This window comes from Ceratotherium simum, chromosome 39 (genome assembly GCF_057802395.1).
Source record: "Ceratotherium simum simum isolate JZ-2026a chromosome 39, ASM5780239v1, whole genome shotgun sequence".
Classification (NCBI taxonomy): domain Eukaryota; kingdom Metazoa; phylum Chordata; class Mammalia; order Perissodactyla; family Rhinocerotidae; genus Ceratotherium; species Ceratotherium simum.
In genome coordinates, this window is record NC_141938.1 from 4,166,276 (window position 1) to 4,191,619 (window position 25,344).

The 25,344-nt window shown below is 37.8% G+C and overlaps 1 protein-coding gene across 7 annotated transcripts in view; it reads left to right on the forward strand.

Annotated features, from left to right (window-relative positions):
* The window catches only part of LOC106800191 (uncharacterized), a 40,327-nt gene extending 15,244 nt beyond the window's left edge, over window positions 1-25,083 (forward strand). For 4 of the 7 annotated variants that reach the window (XM_087425996.1, XM_087425998.1, XM_087426000.1 and 1 more), the window contains 4 exons: window positions 5,137-5,175; window positions 17,946-18,072; window positions 18,279-18,339; window positions 18,731-25,083. In XM_087425996.1, the coding sequence (XP_087282122.1) occupies window positions 5,137-5,175; window positions 17,946-18,072; window positions 18,279-18,339; window positions 18,731-19,892 (1,389 nt within the window). In that variant the 3' untranslated portion in view covers window positions 19,893-25,083. The remainder of the gene's footprint in view (window positions 1-5,136; window positions 5,176-17,945; window positions 18,073-18,278; window positions 18,340-18,730) is intronic. The other 3 variants (XM_087426001.1, XM_087426002.1, XM_087425999.1) reach the window with 1 other exon arrangement.
* Window positions 25,084-25,344: the final 261 nt, after the last annotated feature.

Consider the following 25,344-nt stretch of genomic DNA (forward strand, 5'->3'; position numbering starts at 1 on the left):
ACGGAAGGTGCATTTACCGGAGTGCACCTTGGTGGCCAGTCGAGTAGACTGGGGTTCCGAACTGTCTTTGTCCGGCTGTGCCAAGCTCTCAGGGGAGTTTGTCATAAAGGGCCCAGTCCATAAGGGCTTTTGTCGTCTTAACCTTCTTTGCTTGTTAGTGCTGGAAAAATCCCATTCCAGTACACCATCCTTACCGCCTGTGCAATGAAGGTCTTTACTTTCTCTGAATATCTTTGGGAGTGAATTCTGTGGATTATGGGGGCTACATCATCTGCGCCCTCACCAGGGACACCTCTTGCGTCCATGGTAAAGATTTATTCTAAGCGTGGAAAGTTACCTCCGGGTCTTTCCTTAAAAAGGCTTATTGGATCGAGTCACTATTGGAATAAATATACAAATGAAGATCCTACTTGTCAGTGGCCAGACGACGGATCCTTTGAATTGAAAAAACTTCTAAATTGGGGAAAAAAAAATGTTTTGAGAGCTCTCACATAATTATTTGTTTGGTACCTAAGAAAAGGCCAGAAAAAAGAAGAGAAAAATTTGACTAGCCTTAAGACCTTGACTCAGGTTACAATTAAATTGAAAACGTAAAAGTGTAAGTGTTGATAAGATTATAAAGGTTAGAATGTTTGAGCTAATTTTATATAAAGAGGATACCTCAACTTTGCCTGAGTATGTTTTAAAATGTTTGACTGGGAATGCTTCCCTTGTCCAAAATTAAAAGACCAAGACCTATTGATAAAAATCTTAATGATAACTATGTTTAAAGGTATAAGAGGTGATGAAATTTACATGAAATTTTGTAGGAAAAAACTGATGTTATTTCTATTACAAAACTAGTTAACAAAAATAGTAATTTAAATGATGGCTAATTTTATCTGAAGTCTTATGAAGTCTTGTAGGCAATCTAAATTAATTATTAGAAATAAGTAACTAAATAGTTGTGAAAAAGATAAATGTTAGATGAACTGTAAACAATAATTATGTGTTATGGTGGTTACAGCTTCCAAACTCTTTTTGGTGACTTAAAACTTTAGAGTTTTACTAAATTTTATGATAAAAATTCAATTGAATATCTAGATCGTTTCCAAATAACAAGATATTAGACATTGATTGCTAAATGTACATTTGTCTACTTTTGGCTTTTCGTTACAGGAAAACTAAAAGATGTTTTGGGTCTACTAGTAAACATGTCTTGTGTTTTATTAAAATATTGTACTAACATGTACTATAAAGTAACATGTTTCCAGAAATTATGAAGTGTTCATAAATTTTCCAAGCCACAAGATACCAATGTAAAAGAAAGTTTATAATTGTTTACTTAGTTTTTACTTACAAATTAAGGTTTCTAAGGGTTAAAATTCCTAATTAGTATATATGATTAAAGCTACTAAAAAAATTAAGAAAAACATCTGTGTACAAGGAAAGTTATAGGTTTGTGGAAGAGGAATTCTGGAAAAGGAGTTTTTGCATGGTCAAGTTGGCTAAGATTGAAATAAATTTAATTAAGTAAATGAGTTTTAATATCAAAAGTAAGCTGGTACAAAATTATAATTTGGTCTTATTTCTCTTAAAAAGATAATTTGCTTAAACTTGATAAAGAGGTTACAAAAGATTTTTCTTTACCTTGAGTAAGTCTACCTAAAAGACAGAAAATCTATGCTTTGTTAAAATAATTTCCTGTGTTCAAAAGACTGAGGTCTCTCTATTAAGGCTTTTTGGACTGTTAATGCTCTGTTTGCTTTGACTTTTTATATTTTTGACAAGCTCCCCAAAATTCATATCTTAAATAAAGTCTTTTTTTTACTTTTTTTCTTTGAAAATTTTCAAAGGGCCCTGGAACTTCTCAAAGAAATTTGCTCTCTACCTATAAGAAAAAGGATACCAAACTTATTAGGCTTATTCAGTATGTTAAATTACATGGAAAGCATTGTCAGACAAGTGATGATAAGCCTGCTTAGGTGGTATTTTGTGGGTGAATGTTATTGACATAGGTGTTTTAAAATTATATAACATTACTGAAATTCTGATCTGTCCTGGTTATCAGTCATAATTCTGGTTATTATTATTTTAAAGTGTTGTATGTCACAAAATTAACCAAATTTCTTTGTCAATTGCCATTTTGAGGTCTTGTTGTTTACAGACTTATTTCTTTGCTCTAATGCTTTTACAAAATATGTTTCAACTTCAGAAAAATTCATAAAAAGGACTCTGACATTTACACTGGAGTACAGGTTTCTGACAAACTTTCTGATCATAAAACTAAACTTGATAAGAAATTACAGAAATCTGATAGAGAAACCGATGACTTCATGAAGCTGCTAACAAAGATTGGGATCAAAAATAGATTACACAGGACTAAATGAACTGATAAAGATGATTATAATTTTTATGATTTTTCATTTTAAGTATTGCTGAATTTTTAATGTTTTGTTTTTTCAGATTTAAGGAAAACTTTTTCTCTTTTCTTCTGAGCTAGCTATGACTTATAGCAATTTGGTAAATGATATTTTTGTAAATAAAATTAAAATATTTATCTTTTTCTCTCTATCTGATCCCTCAAATTTAAAACTTCTTAGTAAGTGAATATTGTTGTTTTCATGGCAATATAGTTATTTGCATAAGTTCAATAAAAATCTGTTCTCCTTATAACAGGACACAATTGGAAACACTAGTTATATTACCAACGTTGTGACTGGAACATCATATTTGCGATATAACCATACAGCTTTTGAAGAATGAAGATTGGACTTTATAAAATAAAGCCATGTGGAAATATTGGCCTGGTACCTTATGTTCCAAGCAACACTTACCAAGATAAGTAAAAAATGTCACTTATCTGGCAGGTACAAAGAACCTCAAAGTATTTGGGGGGAACCTCGAAAGAGAGGAATTCACCCAAATCTGTAGGTATTACAGGCAAAGTCTGATGACAAAATCCTTGGCTTGGCTTTCCTGGCCTTGAGAGGCCTTTAAATTAAGTTAAATCTGAGATTCCTTATAAAAAGTTCCAGCAAAGCAGATTTAAAAGAGCCTATGTGATCAATTGCTATTCTTGCTGTACTTATGTAAATAATTGGGCCAACTCTATTGGAACTAGACTTATTTTGCAAACTAGTTAGTTTTAATTTGGCTATCTTAATAAAAATGAGGGTGATTTTAGAGAGAAAAATTATATTTCAGTAAAAACTATAGTATACATTTACGGATATTAGATCCTAGTTTTGTTAATTGTCTTTTGAGGTTTTTGTTTTATATCTGTTGACTGGACTGGATCCTGATTTCTTCTAGTCTCCTGAAATATCTGGCTACAGATGTCTAAACTAACGTTTTTGATTTTTTCCATCATTTTCATTTAAAATCACTAAAAACTAAACCTGCCCTTTTTCCTAAAGTCTTACAAACTGAAGCTGATAGACTTAATATAAACTTAACAGATTACCTGACGACACCATCAGAGACATTTGAAACTGCAAAAGATACTTTGACGCTGACATCTAAAAATCTTCTTAACTGGCTGTCCTCTAACTCAGAAATTGGTTTACAACTTGCTCCAACCATTAACCTTGTTTTTCTTTTGTTTACATAAAAATGCTTCTATTAAATACTTGATTGCTTGCTTCCACAATATAGGTGTAACCTTGAGAGCCCACCTGCATCACCACCTTCCAAAAGGAACTTAATTGAACTGATCTATTATCAGGACTAAGAAATGTGTTCAGTGAGATAACAATCTACCAACTCAGCTTCTGGACTGTGAAACTTCTAAGTTTCAAAAAGACTGTGAAGCTTTTAGTTTCAAAGGCGGGACTGTGGGAGATCAAGATTTGGCCACCCTGAAATATATCTCTTTACCTTGATTGTTTTCTCTGAGGGACATTTGACCTCCCCCACTAACTGCCTAAAAGATTTGACATGGTGGCTCCTTCCTAGAACAGATCTTCTATCATGAGGGCTGTAAAGATAATGTAAGATAGAGGTTACAATAGGAAAGGCACCAAGCCCCTTTTATCAAAAACTCTGTCTCTCCCTGACCACATTATCTATAGATGACCCTGAAAAAAATTGTTTTCCTGTCCTCTAAAGTCCCAGGCCACTACCCGCCCCCAACATGCTCCTCGCCTTTAGCTATAATACTTAAGCAAGCAGCTTAGACAGAGGGACAAGTTGCTCATTTCTGAGTTTCTCCCATGTATACGTGTTATTAAACTTGGTATTATTTTCTCCTGCTAACCTGTCTTGTTAATTATTTGGCCAGCCATAAGAACCTTAAAAAAAAGGGCTGAGGGAGATTCTCCCTCTTCCCCCGACAGTATATATATATACCACAACTATCCATTCATCCATTGGTGGATGTGCATCTTCTCTATGGTAGGTAGGGGCCTTAGTGAGTGAGGATATCATCATGATCATTGTTTTCCCACCATCTAATACGTCTTAACATTGTTGGAGGACCTGCTCTCGTGTGAGTGTAAACAATGGACAACAAGACCAAAAGTCCTGCGTTCTTGGGATTAACAGCAGTGGTTCCCCATAAAGGTAAAGGCATAGACAGAGTTCATCTTCATTTTAGCTGTGGTTAAACCTTTTACTGTATGCTATTTGATCATGATCCAGATGCATGGGTGTCTGGAACTCGAGACTTCCCTTGCTTTGGGCCATAGCTATTTGTGGTATTTATGTTTCTGTTTCACATCAGTTGAAAGGGTTTGAGATTGCCTTTTGATGTAGCATATCATTATGCTGCTATTCAGACTGACTGACACAATTAGTTCCCCATGAAACCTTCAAGTTTCTCCCATTTTGAGGAAGGTTCTGGTCATCTGCACAGTTGTAGCCCATCATGGGTTTCCTATGAGTAGAGGGATGTCTGTGCAAGTTCAATTAGATTTCCTGGTTAAAACACTAAAAAGATTATGAATGTTTAGAGGGTAATGATTTAAGCAGTAATTGAGGTGAGCTGTAGACAGACACACAGTATCATTTTGAATAATATCCTATGTGATGGCAAAGGAGGTAAGTTTGACTTCCTGAACTGGGAAATTTTCTGTGCCTTCTCATAAGAGGAGTAGCTGGGAGGTTTTTGTTTGAATGATGCACAACGCCCCCAAAGCCCATTTTTGTTATTTTCAGGTATCATTTCCCTTTCCAAGAGGTCTTACGGAAGATGAGGTAAAACTTGACAGCTTTTGTTTTATTAAACCAGAATGGAAATCCAAACATGTTCCCTTTATTTCAGTGATAATTTGTTTTCTTTGCAGTGTAGAGATGATGTGATTTTATAATTATTAGTATTTCATTTGATCTCCTGCCCCCATTCTTCCTCCCATGATACAAATAAAGTAAGTTAAGCATGGTGTGTTAACCAAATTCACAGAGATCAAAACAGAAGAATCTCTTAGTTTTGGAGGCATAATAGGCAATGTCAAAAATTTCAAATTCACAAGAACACTGCAAGGTTTGTATAATTATGCACTTTCACAAATGTGATATCAAATTTTCCAAACAGGACTCATAAGGCAACATGGCATTCCACTTACATGACATTCTAGAAAAAGCAAAGGTATAGGAACCTAAAAGAGATCACTTCTTAAGTGTGGGAGTGTTCAGTACAAATGGGCACCAGAAGAGTGTTCCTTTGGGGTGATGAGTGTTCTCCATCCTGATGGTGGTATAACTATACATTTGTGAAAACTCACAACTGCTCTTAAAGTAGTTTGTGTTTATATGAAAAACAGTTAATAGAAAACAACAAACATGTCTCCACATGCTAGGAGAATGTTCAGCTCTCCTCAACTTTGGTTGCTACGTGTGCCACACTACCTTCCACCACCTTGAGTTCCTTCGAGGAAAAAATGGGAGTGAGGAAGAAGGACATAGGCACTATAGACTTTTCCTGGTACCCAGTCTGAAGTTAGAAAACTCCCTCTAGGGCTACACCTACCCTCATGTCATTCACATAAGTGGTGAGAAAGTGATAGGGCTCCCGGCATCCCTCTTGGAGTTGACACCCATTTTCTTGGGTCACATCCTGGGAATGCAGTGGTCTGAAACATAAAGGTGCATCTAACACATCTCCTCAGTGGGATCTGCCTGGGTACATCCTCATCTAATCCTTGGGCACCAACATCATGTCTTCCCAGAGCAGGTCTTGAGGCCATTTCCAGCTCTCAAGTTTCCCATCTCAAGTCTACTCTTGTCTCTTTGCTGGGAAACAAGTTTAAATGCAAGACCCGCCTTAAAAAAATAAAAGAACCAGTTATTTTTCCAGTGAAATGAGTTTATTTGGGAATAGCAGAGGAAGTACAATTCAGGACTTGCAAATCATGGTGAACCATAGGTAGTGAGCACAGAACAGATGGGCTTGCTTTTATAGAGGAAAGGAGGAAGCTGGGAGGGGCTGTTTGGAATAGAAGTCCATTGAAGGAGAAGGAGACTTCAGGGTGGTGACAGTGGCTGAGTGTCTGGGTTGTTGCTGGGCAAGGAGAAATTCTTCCTCCTGCTGGCGTCTGTAAAATAAACTTCCTCCTGTTGGGGAATGGGAGGTGCACTTCTTACTGTCTGGGGTCTGCAGGTTATGTTGAGGAGTAGTGCATGAGAGCTCTCCTTTCAGGGCTTCGCAACTCCATTTTTTTTCCTTTGCTGAGGAAGATTAACCCTGAGCTAACATCTGTGCCAGTCTTCCTCTACTTCATATGAGAGTCACTGTCACTGCATGGTTGATGAGTGGTGTAGGTCCTCACCCAGGATCCGAACCTGTGAAGCCGCTCCCCCAAAGTGAAGTGAGCTGACCTTAACCTTGATGCCATGAGGCCGGCCACCCAACTCTGTTTTTAATGAGATTTCCTGTATTTGTTTTTTTTTTTAATTTTTTCTTTATTATAGTAATATTGGTTTATAACATTGTATAAATTTCAGGTGTACATCATTATACTTCTATTTCTGCATAGATTACATCATGTTCACCACCCAAATACTAATTACAACCCATCACCACACACATGTGCCAAATTATCCCTTTCGCCCTCCTCCCTCCCCCCTTCCCCTCTGGTAACCACCAATCCAATCTCTGTCTCTATGTGTTTGTTTGTTGTTGTTATTATCTACTACTTAATGAAGGAAATCATACGGTATTTGACCTTCTGCCTCTGACTTATTTCACTTTGCATAATACGCTCAATGTCCATCCATGTTGTCACAAATGGCTGGATTTCATTGTTTCTTATGGCCAAGTAGTATTCCATTGTATATATATACCACATCATCTTTATCCATTCGTCCCTTGATGGGCACTTAGGTTGCTTCCAAGTCTTGGCTATTGTGAATAACGCTGCAGTGAACACAGGGGTGCACGTATGTTTACGTATTGGTGTTTTCAAGTTCTTTGGATAAATACCCAGCAATGGAATAGCTGGATCATATGGTAGTTCTATCCTTGATTTTTTGAGGAATCTCCATACTGTTTTCCATAGTGGCTGCACCAGTTTGCACTCCCACCAGCAGTGTATGAGAGTTCCCTTCTCTCCACATCTTCTCCAACACGTTTCCTGTCTTGTTTTTTTTTTTTTTTTAAAGATTTTATTTATTTTTCCCCCAAAGCCCCAGTACATAGTTGTCTGTCATAACTGCACATCCTTCTAGTTGCTGTATGTGGGACGCAGCCTCAGCATGGCTGGAGGAGTGGTGCCTCGCTGCGCACCCGGGACCCGGGATCCGAACCCAGGCCGCCGGCAGCAGAGCGCACGCACTTAACCGCTAAGCCACGGGGCCGGCCCTGTCTTGTTAATTATAGCCATTCTGACGGGTGTGAGGTGATATCTCATTGTATTTTCCCCCCCACCCCCAAAGCCCCAGTAGATAGTTGTATGTCATAGTTGCACATCCTTCTAGTTGCTGTATGTGGGACACGGCCTCAGCATGGCCAGAGAAGCGGTGCGTCGGTGCACGCCCGTGATCCGAACCCGGGCCACCAGCAGCGGAGCGTGCGCACTTAACTGCTAAGCCATGGGGCCGGCCCTCTCATTGCAGGTTTGATTTGCATTTCCCCGATAGTTAATGATTTTGAACATCTTTTCATGTGCCTGTTGACCATCTGTTATATCTTCTTTGGAGAAATGTCTGTTCAGGTCTTTTGCCCATTTTTTAATTGGGTTGTTCTTTTGTTGTTGAGATGCATGAGTTCTTTATATATTTTGGAGATTAACCCCTTATCAGATGCATGGTTTGCAAATATCTTCTCCCAATTGTTAGGTTGCCTTTTTGTTTTGTTGATGGTTTCCTTTGCTGTGCACAAGCTTTTTAGCTTGATGTAGTCCCATTTGTTTCTTTTTTCTATTGGTTCTCTTGCCTGGTCAGACATGGTGCTTGAAAATATGTTGGTAAGACCGATGTCGAAGAGCGTACTGCCTATGTTTTCTTCTAGAAGTTTCATAGTTTCAGGGCTTACATTCAAGTCTTTAATCCATTTGGAGTTAATTTTTGTGTATGGTGTAAGATAAGGGTCTACTTTCATTTTTTTGCATGTGGCTGTCCAGTTTTCCCAACACCATTTGTTGAAGAGACTTCTTTTCTCCATTGTATGTTCTTGGCTCCTTTGTCAAAGATTAGCTGTCCATAGATGTTTGGGTTTATTTCTGGGCTTTTGATTCCATTCTATTGATCTGTGTGTCTGTTTTTGTGCCAGTACCATGCTGTTTTGGTTACTATAGCTTTGTAGTATTTTTTTTTTTTAAAGATTTTATTTATTTATTTATTTTCCCCCCAAAGCCCCAGCAGATAGTTGTATGTCATAGCTCCACATCCTTCTAGCTGCTGTATGTGGGATGCAGCCTCAGCATGGCCGGAGAAGCGTTGTGTCAGTGCGCGCCAGGGATCCGAACCCGGGCCCCCAGCAGCAGAGCGCGCGCACTCAACCGCTAAGCCGCGGGGCCGGCCCGATATGATTTATCAGAGTTGTCTTTTTTTTTTTTTTTTTGAGGAGATCAGCCCTGTGCTAACATCTGCCAATCTTCCTCTTTTTTTGCCAAGGAAGACTGGCCGTGGGCTAACATCCATGCCCATCTTCCTCCACTTTATATGGGACGCCGCCACAGCAATGCGTCGGTGCGCGCCTGGGATCAGAACCGGCAAAACATGGGCCGCAGCAGCTGAGCGCGTCCACTTAACCGCTTGCGCCATTGGGCCAGCCTTGCAGTATATTTTGAAATCAGGGAGTGTGATAACCTTCAGGTTTGTTCTTTTTTCTCAGGATTCCTTTACTTATTCGGGGTCTTTTGTTGTTCCAAATAAATTTTAGGATTCTTTGTTCTATTTCTGTGAAAAATGTTGTTGGAACTTTGATAGGGATTGCATTGAATCTATAGATGGCTTTAGGAAGTATGGACATCTTAACTATGTTAATTCTTCCAATCCAAGAGCACGGAATATCTTTCCATTTCTTTGTGTCTTCTTCAATTTCTTTCAGCAATGTTTTATAGTTTTCCGTGTACAGCTCTTTCACCTCTTTGGTTAAGTTTATTCCTAGGTATTTTATTCTTTTTGTTGCAATTGTAAATGGGATGGTATTTTTAATTTCTCTTTCTGCTACTTCGTTGTTAGTGTACAGAAATGCAACTGATTTTTGTATATTGATTTTGTATCCTGCAACTTTACCATATTCGTTTATTACTTCTAAAAGTCTTTTGGTGGATTCTTTAGGGTTTTCTATATGTAAAATCATGTATCTGCAAATAGTGACAGTTTCACTTCTTCCTTTCCAATTTGGATCCCTTTTATTTCTTTCTCTTGCCTGATTGCTCTGGCTAGGACTTCCAGTACTATGTTAAATAGGAGTGGTGACAGTGGGCATCCTTGTCTGGTTCCTGTTCTTAGAGGGATAGCTTTCAGTTTTTCACCATTGAGGATGATATTAGCTGTGGGTTTCTCATATATGGTCTTTATTATGTTGAGGTACTTTCCTTCTTCACCCATTTTATTCAGAGTTTTATCATAAATGGATTTTGTATCTTGTCAAATGCTTTCTCTGCATCTAGTGAGATGATCATGTGATTTTTATTCTTCATTTTATTAATGTGGTGTATTACGTTGATTGATTTGCGAATGTTAAACCATCCCTGCATCCCTGGAATAAATCCCACTTGATCATGGTGTATAATCTTTTTAACGTATTGTTGTATGCAATTTGCATGGGCCGGCCCTGTGGCTTGGTGGTTAAGTGCGCGCGCTGCGATGCTGGTGGCCCAGGTTCGGATCCCGGGTGCGCATCGAGGCACCACTTCTCCGTTCATCCTGAGGCCGAGTCCCACATACAGCAACTAGAAGGATGTGCAGCTACGACACACAACTATCCACTGGGGCTTTGGGGGGAAAAATAAAATTAAAAAAAAAAAAAAAAATCTTTAATAAATGGATGTTGGATCTTGTCAAATGCCTTCTCTCCATCTATTGAGATGATCATGTGGTTTTTTATTCCTCATTTTGTTAATGTGGTGAATCACATTGATTTATTTGTGGATGTTGACACATCCCTGTGTCCCTGGTATAAATCCCACTTGATCATGGTGTATGATCTTTTTAATGTATTGCTCTATTCAGTTTGCCAATATTTTGTTGAGGATTTTTGCATCTATGTTCATCAGGGAGATTGGTCTGTAGTTTTCCTTCTTAGTATTGTCTTTGTCTGGCTTTGGTATCAGGGTGATGTTTGCCTCGTAGACTGTGTTGGGAAGTGTTCCATCTTCCTCTATTTTTTGGAATAGTTTGAGAAGAATAGGTGTTAAATCTTTGAATGTTTGGAAAAATTCTCCTGGACTTTTATTTATTTTTTTATTATTTTATTTTATTTTATTTTATTTTATTTATTTATTTATTTATTTATTTATTTATTTATTTATTTTTTCCCCCCCAAAGCCCCAGTAGATAGTTGTATGTCATAGCTGCACATCCTTCTAGTTGCTTTACGTGGGACGCGGCCTCAGCATGGCCGGAGAAGCAGTGCATCGGTGCGCACCCAGGATCCGAACCCAGGCCGCCAGCAGCCGAGTGCGTGCACTTAACCGCTAAGCCACGGGGCCAGCCCTAGACTTTTATTTTTTGGAGGTTTTTGATTACTGTTTCAATCTCATTACTTGTGCTTGGTCTATTCAGATTCTCTATTTCTTCTTGATTCAGTTTTGGGAGGTTGTATGAGTCTAAGAATTTATCCATTTCTTCTAGATTGTCTAGTGTGTTGGCATATAGCTTTTCATAGTATTATTTTATAATCTTTTGTATTTGTGGAATATCCATTGTAATTTCTCCTTATTCATTTCTAAATTTATTTATTTGAGCCTTCTCTCTTCTTTTCTTGGTGAGTCTGTCTAAGGGTTTGTCAGTTTTGTTTATCTTCTCCAAGAACCAGCTCTTTGTTTCATTGATCATTTCTAGTGGTTTTTTTTTTTGTTTCAATTTCATTTATTTCTACTCTAATTTTTATTATTTCCCTCCTTCTGCTGACTTTGGGTGTTGTTTCTTCTTTTTCTAATTCTGTTAGGTGTAGCGTAAGGTTGGTTATTTGGGATTTTTCTTGTTTGTTAAGGTGGGCCTTATGAGTTTCCCTCTCGACAGCTTTAGCTGCAACCTCTATAAGTAGGTATGGGGTATATTCATTTTCATTTGTCTCCAGATATTTTTTGATTTCTCCCGTAATGTCATCAGTGGTCCATTGGTTGTTCACTAGCATGTTCTTTACTCTCTACATCTTTGTCACTTTCCCTGGTTTTTCTTGTAGTTGATTTCCAGTTTTCATTGCATCATGGTCAGAAAAGATGTTTGTTATGATTTCAATCTTTTTAAATTTATAGAGGCTTGCCTTGTTTCCCAACATATGATCTATCCTTGAGAAAGTTCCATGCATGCTTGAGAAGAATATATATTCTGCTGTATTTGGATGGAGTGCTGTCTGTATATCTATTTAGTCCATCTCGTCTAGGTTTTTGTTTTATGTCCACTGTTTCCTGATTGACGTTCTGTCTGGATGATCTATCCATTGATGTAAGGGGGTGTTAAGATCCCCTATTATTATTGTGTTGCTGTTAATATCTCCTTTTAGGTTTGTTTTTTTTTTTTTTTTTAATTTTTATTTATTTATTTATTTTTCCCCCAAAGCCCCAGTAGATAGTTGTGTCATAGCTGCACATCCTTCTAGTTGCTGTATGTGGGACGTGGCCTCAGCATAGCCGGAGAAGCGGTGCGTTGGTGCGCGCCCGGGATCCGAACCCGGGCCGCCAGCAGCGGAGTGCGCGCACTTAACCGCTAAGCCATGGGGCCGGCCCTCCTTTTAGGTTTGTTAATAGTTCCTTTATGTGCTTCGGTGTTCCTGTGTTGGATGCATATGTATTTATAAGTGATATGTCTTCTTGATGGAGTGCCTCTTTTATCATTATATATTGCCCCTCTTTGTTTCTCATTACCTGTTTTATCTTGAGGTCTGCTTTGTCTGATATAAGTATAGCAGTACCTGTTTTCTTTTGTTTGTGATTAAGTTGGAGTATTGTCTTCCATCCTTTCACTCTGAGCCTATCTTTGTCTTTAGAGCTGAGATGTGTTTCCTGGAGGCAGCATATTGTTGGATCTTGTTTTTTAATCCATCCCACCACTCTGTGTCTTTTGACTGGAGAATTTAATCCATTTATATTTAGAATGATTATTGATATATAAGGCCTTAATGTTGCTATTTTAATGGTCATTTTCCAGTTATTTTACATTTGCTTTGCTTCTCGTCCTAGGTGTTGCAGACTACCAATTTAGTTTGGCAGTTCTATGTGATAGTTTTCTTAGCTTTCTCTTTATTTATTGTGTGTGTCTCTGTTCTATTTGTTAGTGGTTGCCATGAGGTTTGTATAAAAAATCTTGTAGATGAGATAGTCCATTTCCTGGTGGCTTTTTATTTCTTTAGACTAAGTCCATTGCATCCCTCTCCTCTTCCCCTTCTAAGTTATTATTGTCACAATTTATTCCATCTTGTGTTCTGAGTTTGTGTTTAAAGTGATGAGGTTAAATTTATCTTTGTTTTCCTTCCCTTAGTCTTTAATGTTATAATTGTTTGCTAACCTATTCTGATAGAGAGTTGAAATTTTTCTGATTTCGTCTACCTATTTTTCTCCTTGCTCAAAGGTTTGTATCCCTTTATGTGTTTTTTTCAGTTATGAGGGACTTCTTGAGCATTTTTTGTAGTGGGGGTCTTGTGGCAATGAACTCCCTTAGTTTTTGCTGATCTGGGATTGTTATTGTTTCTCCATTATATCTGAGGGATATTTTCGTTGGATAGAGTATTTTTGTCTAAAAGTTTTTGTCTTTCAGAATTTTAATATATCATTCTACTCTCTCCTACCCTGTAGAGTTTCTGCCGAGAAATTGGCTGAGAGCCTGATTGCGATTCCTTTGTACATTATTATTTTTTTTTGTCTTGCTGCCCTTAATATGTCCTCTGCGTCATTGACGTTTCCCAGCCTTGCTACTATACTATATGCCTTGGAGAGGGTTGTTTTATGTTGATCTATTTGGGAGATCAGTTGACTTCATTCACTTGTATTTCTAGCTCCTTCCCCAGGTTTGAGAAGTTCTCTGCTACTATTTCTTTGAACAGGCTCTCTGCTTCTTTTTCCCTCTCTTCCCCCTCTGGAATACCTATAATCCTTATGTTGCATTTCCTAATTGAGTCAGATATTTCTCAGAGAATGTCTTCATTTCTTTTTAGTCTTACTTCTCTCTCCTCCTCCATCTGGAGTATTTCTGCATTCCTATCCTCAGTAATGCTGATTCTTTCCTCCATATTGTGAACTCTGTTCTTTAAAGACTTCAGATTTTTCTTTATCTCCTCCACTATGTTTTTCATCTCCAACATTTCTGATTAGTTTTTCTTTATAGCTTCAGTCTCTTTTGTGAAGAAGTTCTTGATTTCATCGAATTGTCTATCTGTTTTCTTGTAATTCAGTGAGCTTTTTTATGGTAGCTGTTTTGAATTCTCTGTCATTTAGGTTATAAATTTCTGTGTACTTCAGCACTGATTTCTGGGTGCTTGTCATTTGCCTTCTGGTCTAGAGATTTAATATATTTTTGCATACTGCTTGAGGGCGTGTGCTTATTTTTCCTCATGCTGAATATATCTGCTCACAGCTTCCACTTGCTGTCACTAGGTGGAATAGAGAGCTGTGTATTCTGAGCCTGCTGTGATGTGTGGCTGCTGTAGCCAACCAGTTGTGCTGGTGCGCTGGGTGGCAGAGGAGGTGCTCTTTCTTTCCACTGCCTGATCCCAAGGGCTTCTTGTGCTTCCCACACTATCTGCTCTCTTGGACTGCTGGCATGATAAAGGTACCGCCACAACAGTTCAGTTCCCTCCATATGTGACTTTCCCACAGGCTATGAGAGACCTTGAAGAGCGATGGTTTTCCCATGGAAGGCCGCCCCCCACCCCCCCAGCCATGCCACACAGACCTGGTCCCAGTGTTGCTATCATTCAGGAAGGAGAAGAATTCTCCTTACCTCCTTCTACTTCTGGGGGTTTCAGCGCCTCCACCTTCAGACATATGGCTGTGTGGGTCTCTCAGATGTCTTTTGTGTTGCGTGAGTGTCTCTATTGGTACGTGAATGTCCTTTTTGTTGTATCTTAGGCGGGAGAGTCTACAAGGAAAGCTCACTCCACCATGATGCTGACATCACTCTGAACCATGATTCCTGTTTTTTGTTTTAAATTTGTTAAAGTGTGCTTTGTGTCCCAGAATGTGGTTTGTCTTGGTGAATGTTCCATCAACTTGAGAAAAATGTAGATTCTACTCTTATTGTATTCTATAGGTTTTGGTGAAATCCAGTTGTATATTCCATAGATTACAAGGAAATCCAGGATGTATATTCTCTTGTTGAAGTATTCCATAGATGACAATGAAATCCTGTTGTGTCACTGTGCTGTTCAGTTCACCTCTGTCCTTGCTCATTTCCTGCCTACTGGAATTTATATTTTGTGATAAGGCCATGTTAAATCCTACAGCTATGTTAAAGAGTTCATCTGTTTCTCCTTGCATTCTATTAGTTCATGTCTCATGTATTTTGCTCCTTTGTTGTTATGCAGCTACAAACTAAGTATTGCTGTTATTTCTTGGAGAATATTCCCTTACATCAGTATCTAATGCCGCCCTCTGTCTCTGAATTTTCCTTTGTTTGAATCTGCATTTTTTATAATTTATATACCAGTGGCATCTTTCTTTTGATGCGAGTTGGCGTGGTCTATTTTTCTCCATCCCTTTACCCTTTATCTATCTCTGTTTTATATTTAAAGTGGGTTTCTTGTAGATAACATAGAATTTTGTGTTTTGAAATTTGATATTACTGTGTCTTTCACTTGCATCAAGACCATTGATGATTAAAGAGCTTATTAATACAGTTGGATTAATATTTACCAAAACTTTTTCTGCTTTCCATTTTTACCCTCATTGTTTTCTTTTTGTCTTCCACCTTTTTTCTGCCTTGTCTGGCTGAAATTGAGCATTTACTCTGATTCTGTTTTTTCTTCTGTCATAGCATATCAGTTACAAATTAAAAAAAAATAAATTTTTTAGTGGTTGCCCTTGGGTTTTCTGCACGCTTACAACAAACCCACCTCCGCTACCAAATAGTAATATACCACTTCACTGTTGTGCAAGTACCTCTTAACACACTATTACCAATTGCTCTCTCCCTGTCCCTTGTCACAGTGCTATCATTTATTTCACTTGTCCATAAGATTCTCATTACCAAATATATTGTTGCTAATATTATTTTAAACAAAGTGTCATTTGTTATGTTAATTATAAACATTTAAAAGTTACTTTTCTAGTCCTCTACCTTCTTCATTTACATACTTTCTGATAATTTTTGAACGTTTCATTCAAAGTAGGTGTACTCATGACAAATTTCCTCAATTTTTGTCTTGGAAAGTCCTTATTTCTCCTTTATTTTTGAAGAAGTAGGCTTGACAGAATTCTAGGAGAGTGCATTTTTGGTTTCATAACTTTAAATATTTCACTCTACTCTGTTCTTGCTTGCGTGGTTTTGAAAAGAAAGCCAATTTAATTCACGTCTTTGGTTCTTTGTTCCTAAGATGTGTTTCTTGTCTGGCATTTCTTGATATATTCTCTGTCTTTGACTTTTCTCTAATTGAAATATGATATCCTTGGGTGTGCACTTTTGTAGTTTGTCATAGTTAGTGTTCTCTGAACTTCCTGGATGTACAGTTTACCAGCTATCATTAATTTTAGGATATTTTGGTGACCATTACTTCCCTTTTCTATTTCTCTTTCTTTTCCTTCTGGTATTCCTATTATGTATTTTAAACTTTCTGTTACAGAGTATTGTCTTAGACTTCATGGATATTGTGTTCAGTCTTTCTTGTTCTTTTTGTCTTTGCATTAGCCTCTGGTGAAATAGATTATTTGCTTAGTACAGGTCTTGTTAAGAACAAAATATCTGGTGCATATTTCAAAATGCCATCTGCTTTTTCTCTTTCCCAATTTTGTAATATTTTATAATTTTATTTATTTATTTTATTCACCCAAAGCCCCAGTGGGTAGTTGTATGTCATAGCTGCACATGCTTCTAGTTGCTGTATGTGGGACACAGCCTCAGCACGGCCGGAGAAGCGGTGCGTCGGTGTGCACCCGGGATCCGAACTCGGGCTGCCAGCAGCGGACCACGTGCAATTAACTGCTAAGCCACGAGGCTGGCCCTCTCTTTCCCAATTTTAGAGACTACAGTTTGCCCTATGACCTCAAGGCTATCATGGATCTAATAACAATTGTTTAAGTTCATTCATTGTCTTCTTTTGAGATCAAGAATGACAGTTTCTAAGTTTCTTAAGTGTGGGATCAGAAGTTGGAAGGGCATCTAGAGTGCATGGTTGGGAAACACCTCCTCTTAAACTTGGAGAATGGAAATTTTATGTTCTGTAGCAAGAAAGCACTGTTAAATCCTTCATTTATTTTGTAATCATGGGCAAATTTACCATCAAACCTTTGTGGAATTCAGTGCACTCCCTTGCAATCTGTAGCTCTTAACCTGCGCCTCAAGGGCAGCAAGGCTCAAGGTACACTGTTAGTGTTGGAAACAGCTCTGGAAAAAGCTGTTCCTAGTACATTATTATCTCACTATGCATTCTAAAAATTTCTGGGAAGTATTCTTGAGGCACAGGAGTATAGGTATTTCATGGTCTAATTTGTCATGCCTTTTTCCCTGTGTCTGAACTCTTAGTTCTAGATAACTTTCTGGCCCCATCACGTCATACAGAGAGAGAAAAGAGGAACTGAATCTATGATAAATATTACACAAGTTAAAAGCAGTGCTTCACCACAAGAATATTTATATTCAGTCAGCTGCCTCTGATTACTCATAGTGGCCTGGATTACTTTAGGACAATGTGATCAGCTGGGTTTGTTAAAAGTTTGCTTTCTACAGGCCTCTTGAACTCTGTTTGGTGATAGGACTAGACAAAAAAAGCTTCCAGTTCTTTATTGTGTTTTTATTTATTGAAACCTCAGGCGGATTTCACTCTGCCTCATGGACAGCTGTAACTGGAGGGTAATAAGGAATAAGATGAAAGCATTTTTCTCAGAGGAAATCATGTTTCATAAAATGATAATTGTTTCATTTGTATAGTATTTTTATCATTTTGCAAAATGCCCTGGACCCTGCCATTATAGAGAAATACAATGTAATGCGATCACAGTAAAATTGTGTAAACAATTTCCATGTGTTACTAATGCAGTGAAATTGATGAGGAAGTCGGTACAGAAAAGCAGTGAGGTTTTGATGATGATAGTGTAAAACAAATATTTGGAAATGACAGAAGCACACATAACATTTCAGCAAATGGAGAACAGATCCCCAGTGCTGTCACTCTCATGCATCCAATTCTCCACATATTTGTGATGTTTTAGGACTCAGTGACCATTGAGGATGTGGGTGTGAACTTCACCCCAGAGGAGTGGGCTTTACTAGATCCTTCACAGAAGAAACTCTACAGAGATGTGATGTGGGAAACCTTCAGGAACCTGGCCTCAATAGGTAAGAATGAGGACATTCCTTCCCTTCATCAAGTAGAGAACAGGTGTTTTTTGCTCATTAACATGGTTGCCAGATGTAGAATGTAGAAATGGGTGATATTGGTAAATAAACTAGAAATGATCATAGCTCATTGTCTTAGTTAGAATCCATAGTTTTTTCTGTAATTTCTAATACTTGGAAATCAACTTTCTGGGTCTGCATTTCAGGAACGACATGGGGAGATGATGATATTGAAGTTAAGTACACAAACCAGGGGAGAAAATTAAGGTGAGTCGCACTCTGAGACAACGCATTGTCTCACGTTAGAATACCGACATGTTAAGAAATTTTAAAAGGAAGCAAACAAAACAAATAACCTTTCCTTCAAATTTAGCTATTCCAGAAAATTTTCACCAGATGGACTTTTTGAAATGTAATGTAGATATTCAGTTTTTACAAAATGATTCACTTGGAAAGTAAGAATAAACCCTATATATTAATATCACTGTTTGGATAACAGCAAGCATGAAGTCCTCCTTCAGAGCATTCAGTATATTTAATTTCCAAAAATGCAGACAAGACCGAAAAGCAAAACTTTTCCTGTAAATCATAATAAATGTAATAAATGTAAAATCATTAATAAAGAAATCATTAATAATGTATTTCTCATTTTTTGCAGAAATCATATGGTACAGAGACTCTATAAAAGTGAAGAGGGTAGTCTGTGTCAAGAAAACATCAACCTAAATCCAAATCTCAGTCTTAACAAGAAAACTAAAGGTGCTAAACCATGTGAATGCAGTGCATGTGGAATGGTCTTCATTCATCATTCATCCCTTAAAAGGCGCATTAGATGTCACACTGAACACAAACTATCTGACGATCAAAAATATGGAGAGGAGCCATATAAATGTACAGTCTGTGGAAAAGTCTTCCCTTTTCATAGGTCTCTTCAAATACATGAAAGAACTCATACTGGAGAGAAAATCTATGAATGTAAAACATGCAGTAAAGCATTCACTTCATCCAGGTCTCTTCGAATACATGGAAGAACTCACACTGGAGAGAAAGCTTATGAATGTAAAAAATGCAGAAAAAAGTTCACTTCTTCCAGTTCTCTTCGAGGCCATGAAAGAATTCATACTGGCGAGAAACCCTTTAAGTGTAAAATATGTGGTAAAGCCTTTAGGGTTTCAAGAAGTCTTCAACTACATGAAAGAAGTCACACTGGAGAGAAACCCTATGAATGTAAAAAATGCAGTAAAGCATTCGTTTATCCTAGTTCTCTTCTAAAGCATGAAAGAAATCACACTGGAGAGAAACCCTATGAATGTAAAAAATGCAGTAAAGCATTTACTTCTTCCTGTTCTCTTCAAATACATGAAAGAATTCATACTGGAGAGAAACCCTATGAATGTAAAACATGCAGTAAAGCATTCGCTTCCTCCAGTTATCTTCAAAAACATGAAAGAAGTCATAGTGGAGTGAAACCCTATGAGTGTAAAAAGTGCAGTAAAGCATTCATTTTTCCATGTTTCCTTCGAGTACATGAAAAAATTCATACTGGAGAGAAACCGCATGAATGTAAAAAATGCCATAAAGCATTCACTTCTCATGGTTATCTTCAACAACATGAAAGAATTCATACTGGAGTGAAACCATATGAATGTAAAAAATGCTGTAAAGCATTTGTTTTTCAATGTTCTCTTCGAGTACATGAAAGAATTCATGCTGGAGATGCACCTTATAAATGTAAGAAATGTGGGAAAGCCTTCATTTTTCCCAGTGTTCTTCGAATACATGAAAGAACTCATTCTAGAGAGAAAGTTTATGCATGTTAAAAAAAAAAACTCATCAATGCATTCATTTCTCTCAGTTTACTTCAGAAATGTCAAAGAATTCATACGGGAAAGAAACCTTTGTAAATTATGTGGTAAAGCCTTCAGGTTCTAAGTAGTGTTCAAGTACATAAAAGATCCCATGCTGGAGAGAAACTATGAATGTAAAAAATGCAGTAAAGCATTCACTTGTGGTTATCTTTGAACACGTGCAATAATTCATACTGGACAGAAACCCTATGCATGAAAGGAATGTGTGAAAGCCTTTATGATTCCCTCAAGCCTTTACTCACAGCTGATCTTGCACACCATAGATGGACATTACTGGTATAAGAATGTGAGAAAGTATTCCTTTCCTCCAATTCATTTTTAATATGTGAAACGAGTCACACAGGAGATAAAAATCTTTGAATGTAAGGAATGTGGGAAAGCCTTTATAAATCTCTCAAGCCTTCAGTCACTGATGGTTTTTTGCACTGGAGATGGACCTTATAAATGTAAAGAATGTGGGATAGCCTTCACTTCTCCGTTTTCTTCAAACACATGAAAGAACTCATACTGGAGACAAACCTTATGAACGGAAGGAATGTGAGAAAGCATTCACTTATCACATATCATTTCAAAGCAATGAGAGAAGTCACACTGTAGAGAAACCCTATGAATGTCAGTAAAATGAGAAAGCCTTTATTTCTCATGAAAACCTTTGAGGATGTGCAAGAATGCACACTAGATGAAAAACCTCATAAATATAACGAACGTGGAAAAGCCTTTTATCATCCAGTTCTTTCTGAAAGTATGAAGGACTCATTTAATAGAAATCTCTTGAATGTAAATAGCATGGAAAAGACTTCAATTTGCCCACCTTCTACTGTGTGAAACTGTCACCAGAAAGAAATATAAATGTAAGTAATACCAGAAAGCTTATTGGAAATTAGTGTATAATATTCTAGAAAACTTTCACATGAAAGAGTTGTTATGAAAGTTGTAAATATTTTATGTTTACCAAGGCTTTTTCTTGAAGTGCAACATTGGATTGTAGATTTCTAATCATTACTGTCAGAGATGAATATTGAGGTGAGATAATTTTGCAATTCATCCTTTATCAATAGTATATAAGCTTAATAGGTAGTGTGTTTTTTCCTTAAATCAGTTAATAATTTTTTCTTTTTAATGTTTTAATTGTTCTGTGCTAAGGGGCCGTTAAAAATGACACTGTATGTTTTTTAGGATTTTCTTAGTGGCCCTGTTTTATAGTTCCTGCATATGCCGAATCTGTTGTATGTTTTGTATCTTTCTTAGAGTATTCTCTTTTTCACGGGTGGTACATATAGGAGCCTATTTCCATTTTTGTACTGTTAAACAATTGGACTAAATTTTTGTTCATGGCAAGGTTACCAAAGAGTATCCTTTCCTGTGAATTCTTATTGTCATATTTGGGCTTTTGCTCTTTTTCCCTCCTTCTGACTGGTATTTGTTGAATCAACTTTGAATTAACTAGAGGCCTGTGTTAGGGCAACAAAATCTTGAGCTGAACATATCACCCCTGTATTGCATTATGTCAATTAGGGTAATATTAAGAACTAGGTCTTTAAGAATCTATCCTCTTTTTCGTTCCATATTGGAATTCACCTATAGCCTCACTTACATAAGATTTGGAAGGCAAAAGCAAACAAATCATTAGGCAGATTTGGGGGCCACTATACAGGGAGACAGTTATGTAAGAGCTTTGAGGACACCGTCTTCCAGCCCATTTTCTGGATTCTTTGCCTGTCTGGTCAAGTGTATGTTGAAAACCACTACCATTTGATTTCCATTTGCTTAGAAGTGTATTTTCCACTGATGTTTTCACAAGTTTCACATCAAAGATACATTAAGAGTTAGGATTCTTCTGTAAGGCCTCTTGTGTCCACCAGGAAAGTAATTCAGATATTTGTGGTTAGGAGTATTGTCTGATTCTCTTCTTTTCTAGATGATATCTGTATATGATGTAATTTGTATGGTGAACACCTTATGCTGTTAATAGTGCTAGTGAGCATGTTTTGCTGCTTCACCATTTACATCTACAATGGGGCATAAAAAGCAGGACATGGCAGTTTGTTTCTCTGCTGCATTGTGCAGTGGCCACCTTGACCCAGTTCTTCCGTGTGAGAACAATCACTTTTCTCATGTCAGGAAGACTGTGTGTTTCCTGTTACTTGTGGCTGAATGTGTTCCCTTGATTTGTGTTTAGTAATGTTTGATTGTATGTCATTAAAACTACGTGGATTTCCTTGAGAAATGAACACCTCTGTAGTTGTTTCATTGACATATTTTATCAACTGTTTTAAGCTGTTGCATGCTAATAAACGTTGTGATTTTCATTTGCTCAAAATACATATATATATTTTTTTCTTTTGTGAGGGAGATCAGCCCTGAGCTAACATCCATGCTAATCCCCCTCTTGTTGCTGAGGAAGACCAGCTCTGAGCTAACATCTATTGCCAATCCTCCTCCTTTTTTTTCCCCCAAAGCCCCAGTAGATAGTTGTATGTCATAGTTGCACATCCTTCTAGTTGCTGTATGTGGGACTCAGCCTCAGCATGGCCGGAAAAGCAGTGCATCGGTGCGCGCCCAGGATCCGAACTCCGCCAGTAGCGGAGCGTGGGCACTTAACCACTAAGCCACAGGGCTGGCCCCTAAGTCATATTTTTTTGAGGCTTTTTCGTCTTAGTTATGTCCCTTGTGTTTTTCATATGGCTTTTAAATTAATCTTCAAAACATTCATTTAAATCAGATGGTCATTATTCAGTCAGCAAACCTCAGGAGTGAACTTTAATAAAGACATTCACCTCATCTTTGTTATTGGATTCTCAGTCAACTTTAGATATCTGCTCATCCTGCCTAGTCCGCACTGGTAAAGTTAGGAAGGTTCACATGCCACTATTTTGTGTGTCAGTGGAAAGGAAGGTGAAATCTTTAAAACCTGCAGACTCTACCCCACAGTCCTTAAATGGCCAACCATTGTTCTTTGCGCAAGCCACCTCAACCTGCTTATACTTGGGGTCGTCTCCTTAGAAAGTACCTGTGAGTAATAAACATATTTCTAGTCAGTAGATGCATGTGGCAACATCAGTCTTGCCATCCAATTACCTTTGAAGTAAGGTGTCAATCCTGCCCCCCAAATGGCAATGATAGAGCAGAATGCAACCCATGAAAAATATTTGGGGTGATGCATGTACTTAGTGTAGGGAATTTTTATAAGATGAGGAAAGGAACTCCAAATGCAGATTCCTGTGTGATAATGTTTTTAGGTGTGTTGATCACCAAAGAGAACCTCTGAAACCACACACATGGATCTAGTTGTAGAATCAATAAGTGAAAATGCAGAGTCTCACAAAAGAAAATGCAGAGCAACAAACATGAATGGATGTTTTCTGTTCTGATATGTAAAGAGCTCTGTATGATCACTCTCATCTTGACAAGGAAAATACTAAACACTCTGAAAAGGAACACCTCTTCTTAGATCCATGGGAAATTTGAGGTTACATGGCAAACAATGCCCTGAAAATGAGAGACAGGTGAATATAGAGAATTACCATGTACCAGGAAGAGACATGAATGTAGCCAGGAACTTGCTAGGAATACATAAACTGTTGTAGATGGATTGTTGGAGAGACAGTATGGATTATCTTATGTGTTAAAAACTCTAGCAGGGGCCAGTCTGATGGCCCCCCAAATTCATGAATGTTTCCTTCAACAACCCAATGTCATACTTATAGTGAAGATCAGAAAAAGTTGCCTTCTGCTTCATGTAGAAAATGGGGGAAGACATTTTCATATACACAAAAAGCATTTTATTGTCTGTAAGGTAGACCACCCCTCAAAGGAAACTAATGTGCCAAAGTCCTTCCTGAGTGGGCAAAGTGCAGATAGACACCTGCAGTCACTTCAGGTTCCTCTCTCACAAAAGTGGAGGGAATGTAAGTGCTAAGAACTTGTTCTGAAGTTTGTAGTCCAGGGATTCTTTACCACCAAAACATTGCAGGTTTTATCAAGACAGAAGAGGACATTTTCCCTTTCAAATACCTAAGACTGTATCAGCAGGGCCCCAGGATAAAAACAGTGGATTAAAACAGACACCTGCAACACAGAGACGCTACTTAAGAATGAGAGTCTAGGGAAACCCAAACCCACCAGGCAAATAAGTACAAGGTCGCTACAGACCATGAAGCCCCTGACACCTCCAGCTGCAGCAAACATTAAACATAGTCTGACCCCCATTCAAGAGATGATAACACCTCACACTAAAGGCCTATTTATCTCAAATCTTTTATTGTGAAAATTCACAAATATGTGGAAGTTAACTAACACACTTGGACACACCACTGAGTCAAAAACAAAATCAAAAAGGAATTCACTATATTTGCTGCCAAAGCAAGGAAAAGGAAATTTAAAAAATATCTGAAGGGCCAGCGCGGTTGCATAGTGGTTAAGTTCACATGCTCTGCTTTGGCGGCCCAAGGGTTGTGGGTTTGGATTTTAGGCATGGACCTACACACTGCTCATCAAGCCATGCTGTGGAGGTGCCCTACATACAAAATAAAGGAAGATTGGCACGGATGTTAGCTCAGGGACAATCTTTGTCAAGCAAAAAGAGGAAGATTGGTGACAGATATTAGCTCGGCCAGTCTTCCTCGCAAAAAAAACAAAATCAGGAGAAAAACAAAAATAAAAAGGCAACTTAGGAAAACTTATGAGATGCAGCATAAGGGAAGTTCATAGTGAAAAACACCTATGTTATATAAAACAGATCAAATTAACAACCTAAATTTACACCTGAAGGAACTAGAAAAGGAACAACAATGTACATGCAAAGTTAGCTAAAGTTAGGGAATAATAAATATTAAAGCAGAAATAGAGATTAGAAAAACAATAGTTTCAATGTTTAAAACAGTAAAATCAAGAGGCCCTTTGGTAGACCAACAATGATGAGAGAACACTCATACGTAAAATCAGAAATGAAAGGAGCACATATTACAACAGATGTCTCAAAAAGATCGAAAGGGACTATTATGACCATTTATATGCAAATTGTATAACTTAGAAGAAATGGATAAATTCCTAGAAACATGCAACCTACCAACAAAGAATTAAACATTAGAAAACCTGAAAATACCAATACTAAACAAAAACAAATTCAAAGAATACCAATCCTTTTTTTTTCTTGTGGAAGATTGGCCCTGAGCTAACATCTGTTGCCAATCTTCCTTCTTTTTTCCTTTTTCCTCCCCAAAGCCCCAGTAAATAGTTGTATGTCATATTTGTACATCCTTCTATTTGCCCTATGTGGGACACCGCCTCGGCATGGCTGGATGAGCAATGCATAGGTCCACGCCCAGGATCTGAATCAGCAAACCCCTGCCGAAGCAAAGCACGTGACCTTAACAGCTATGCCACCGGGCTGGCCTTCCAATCC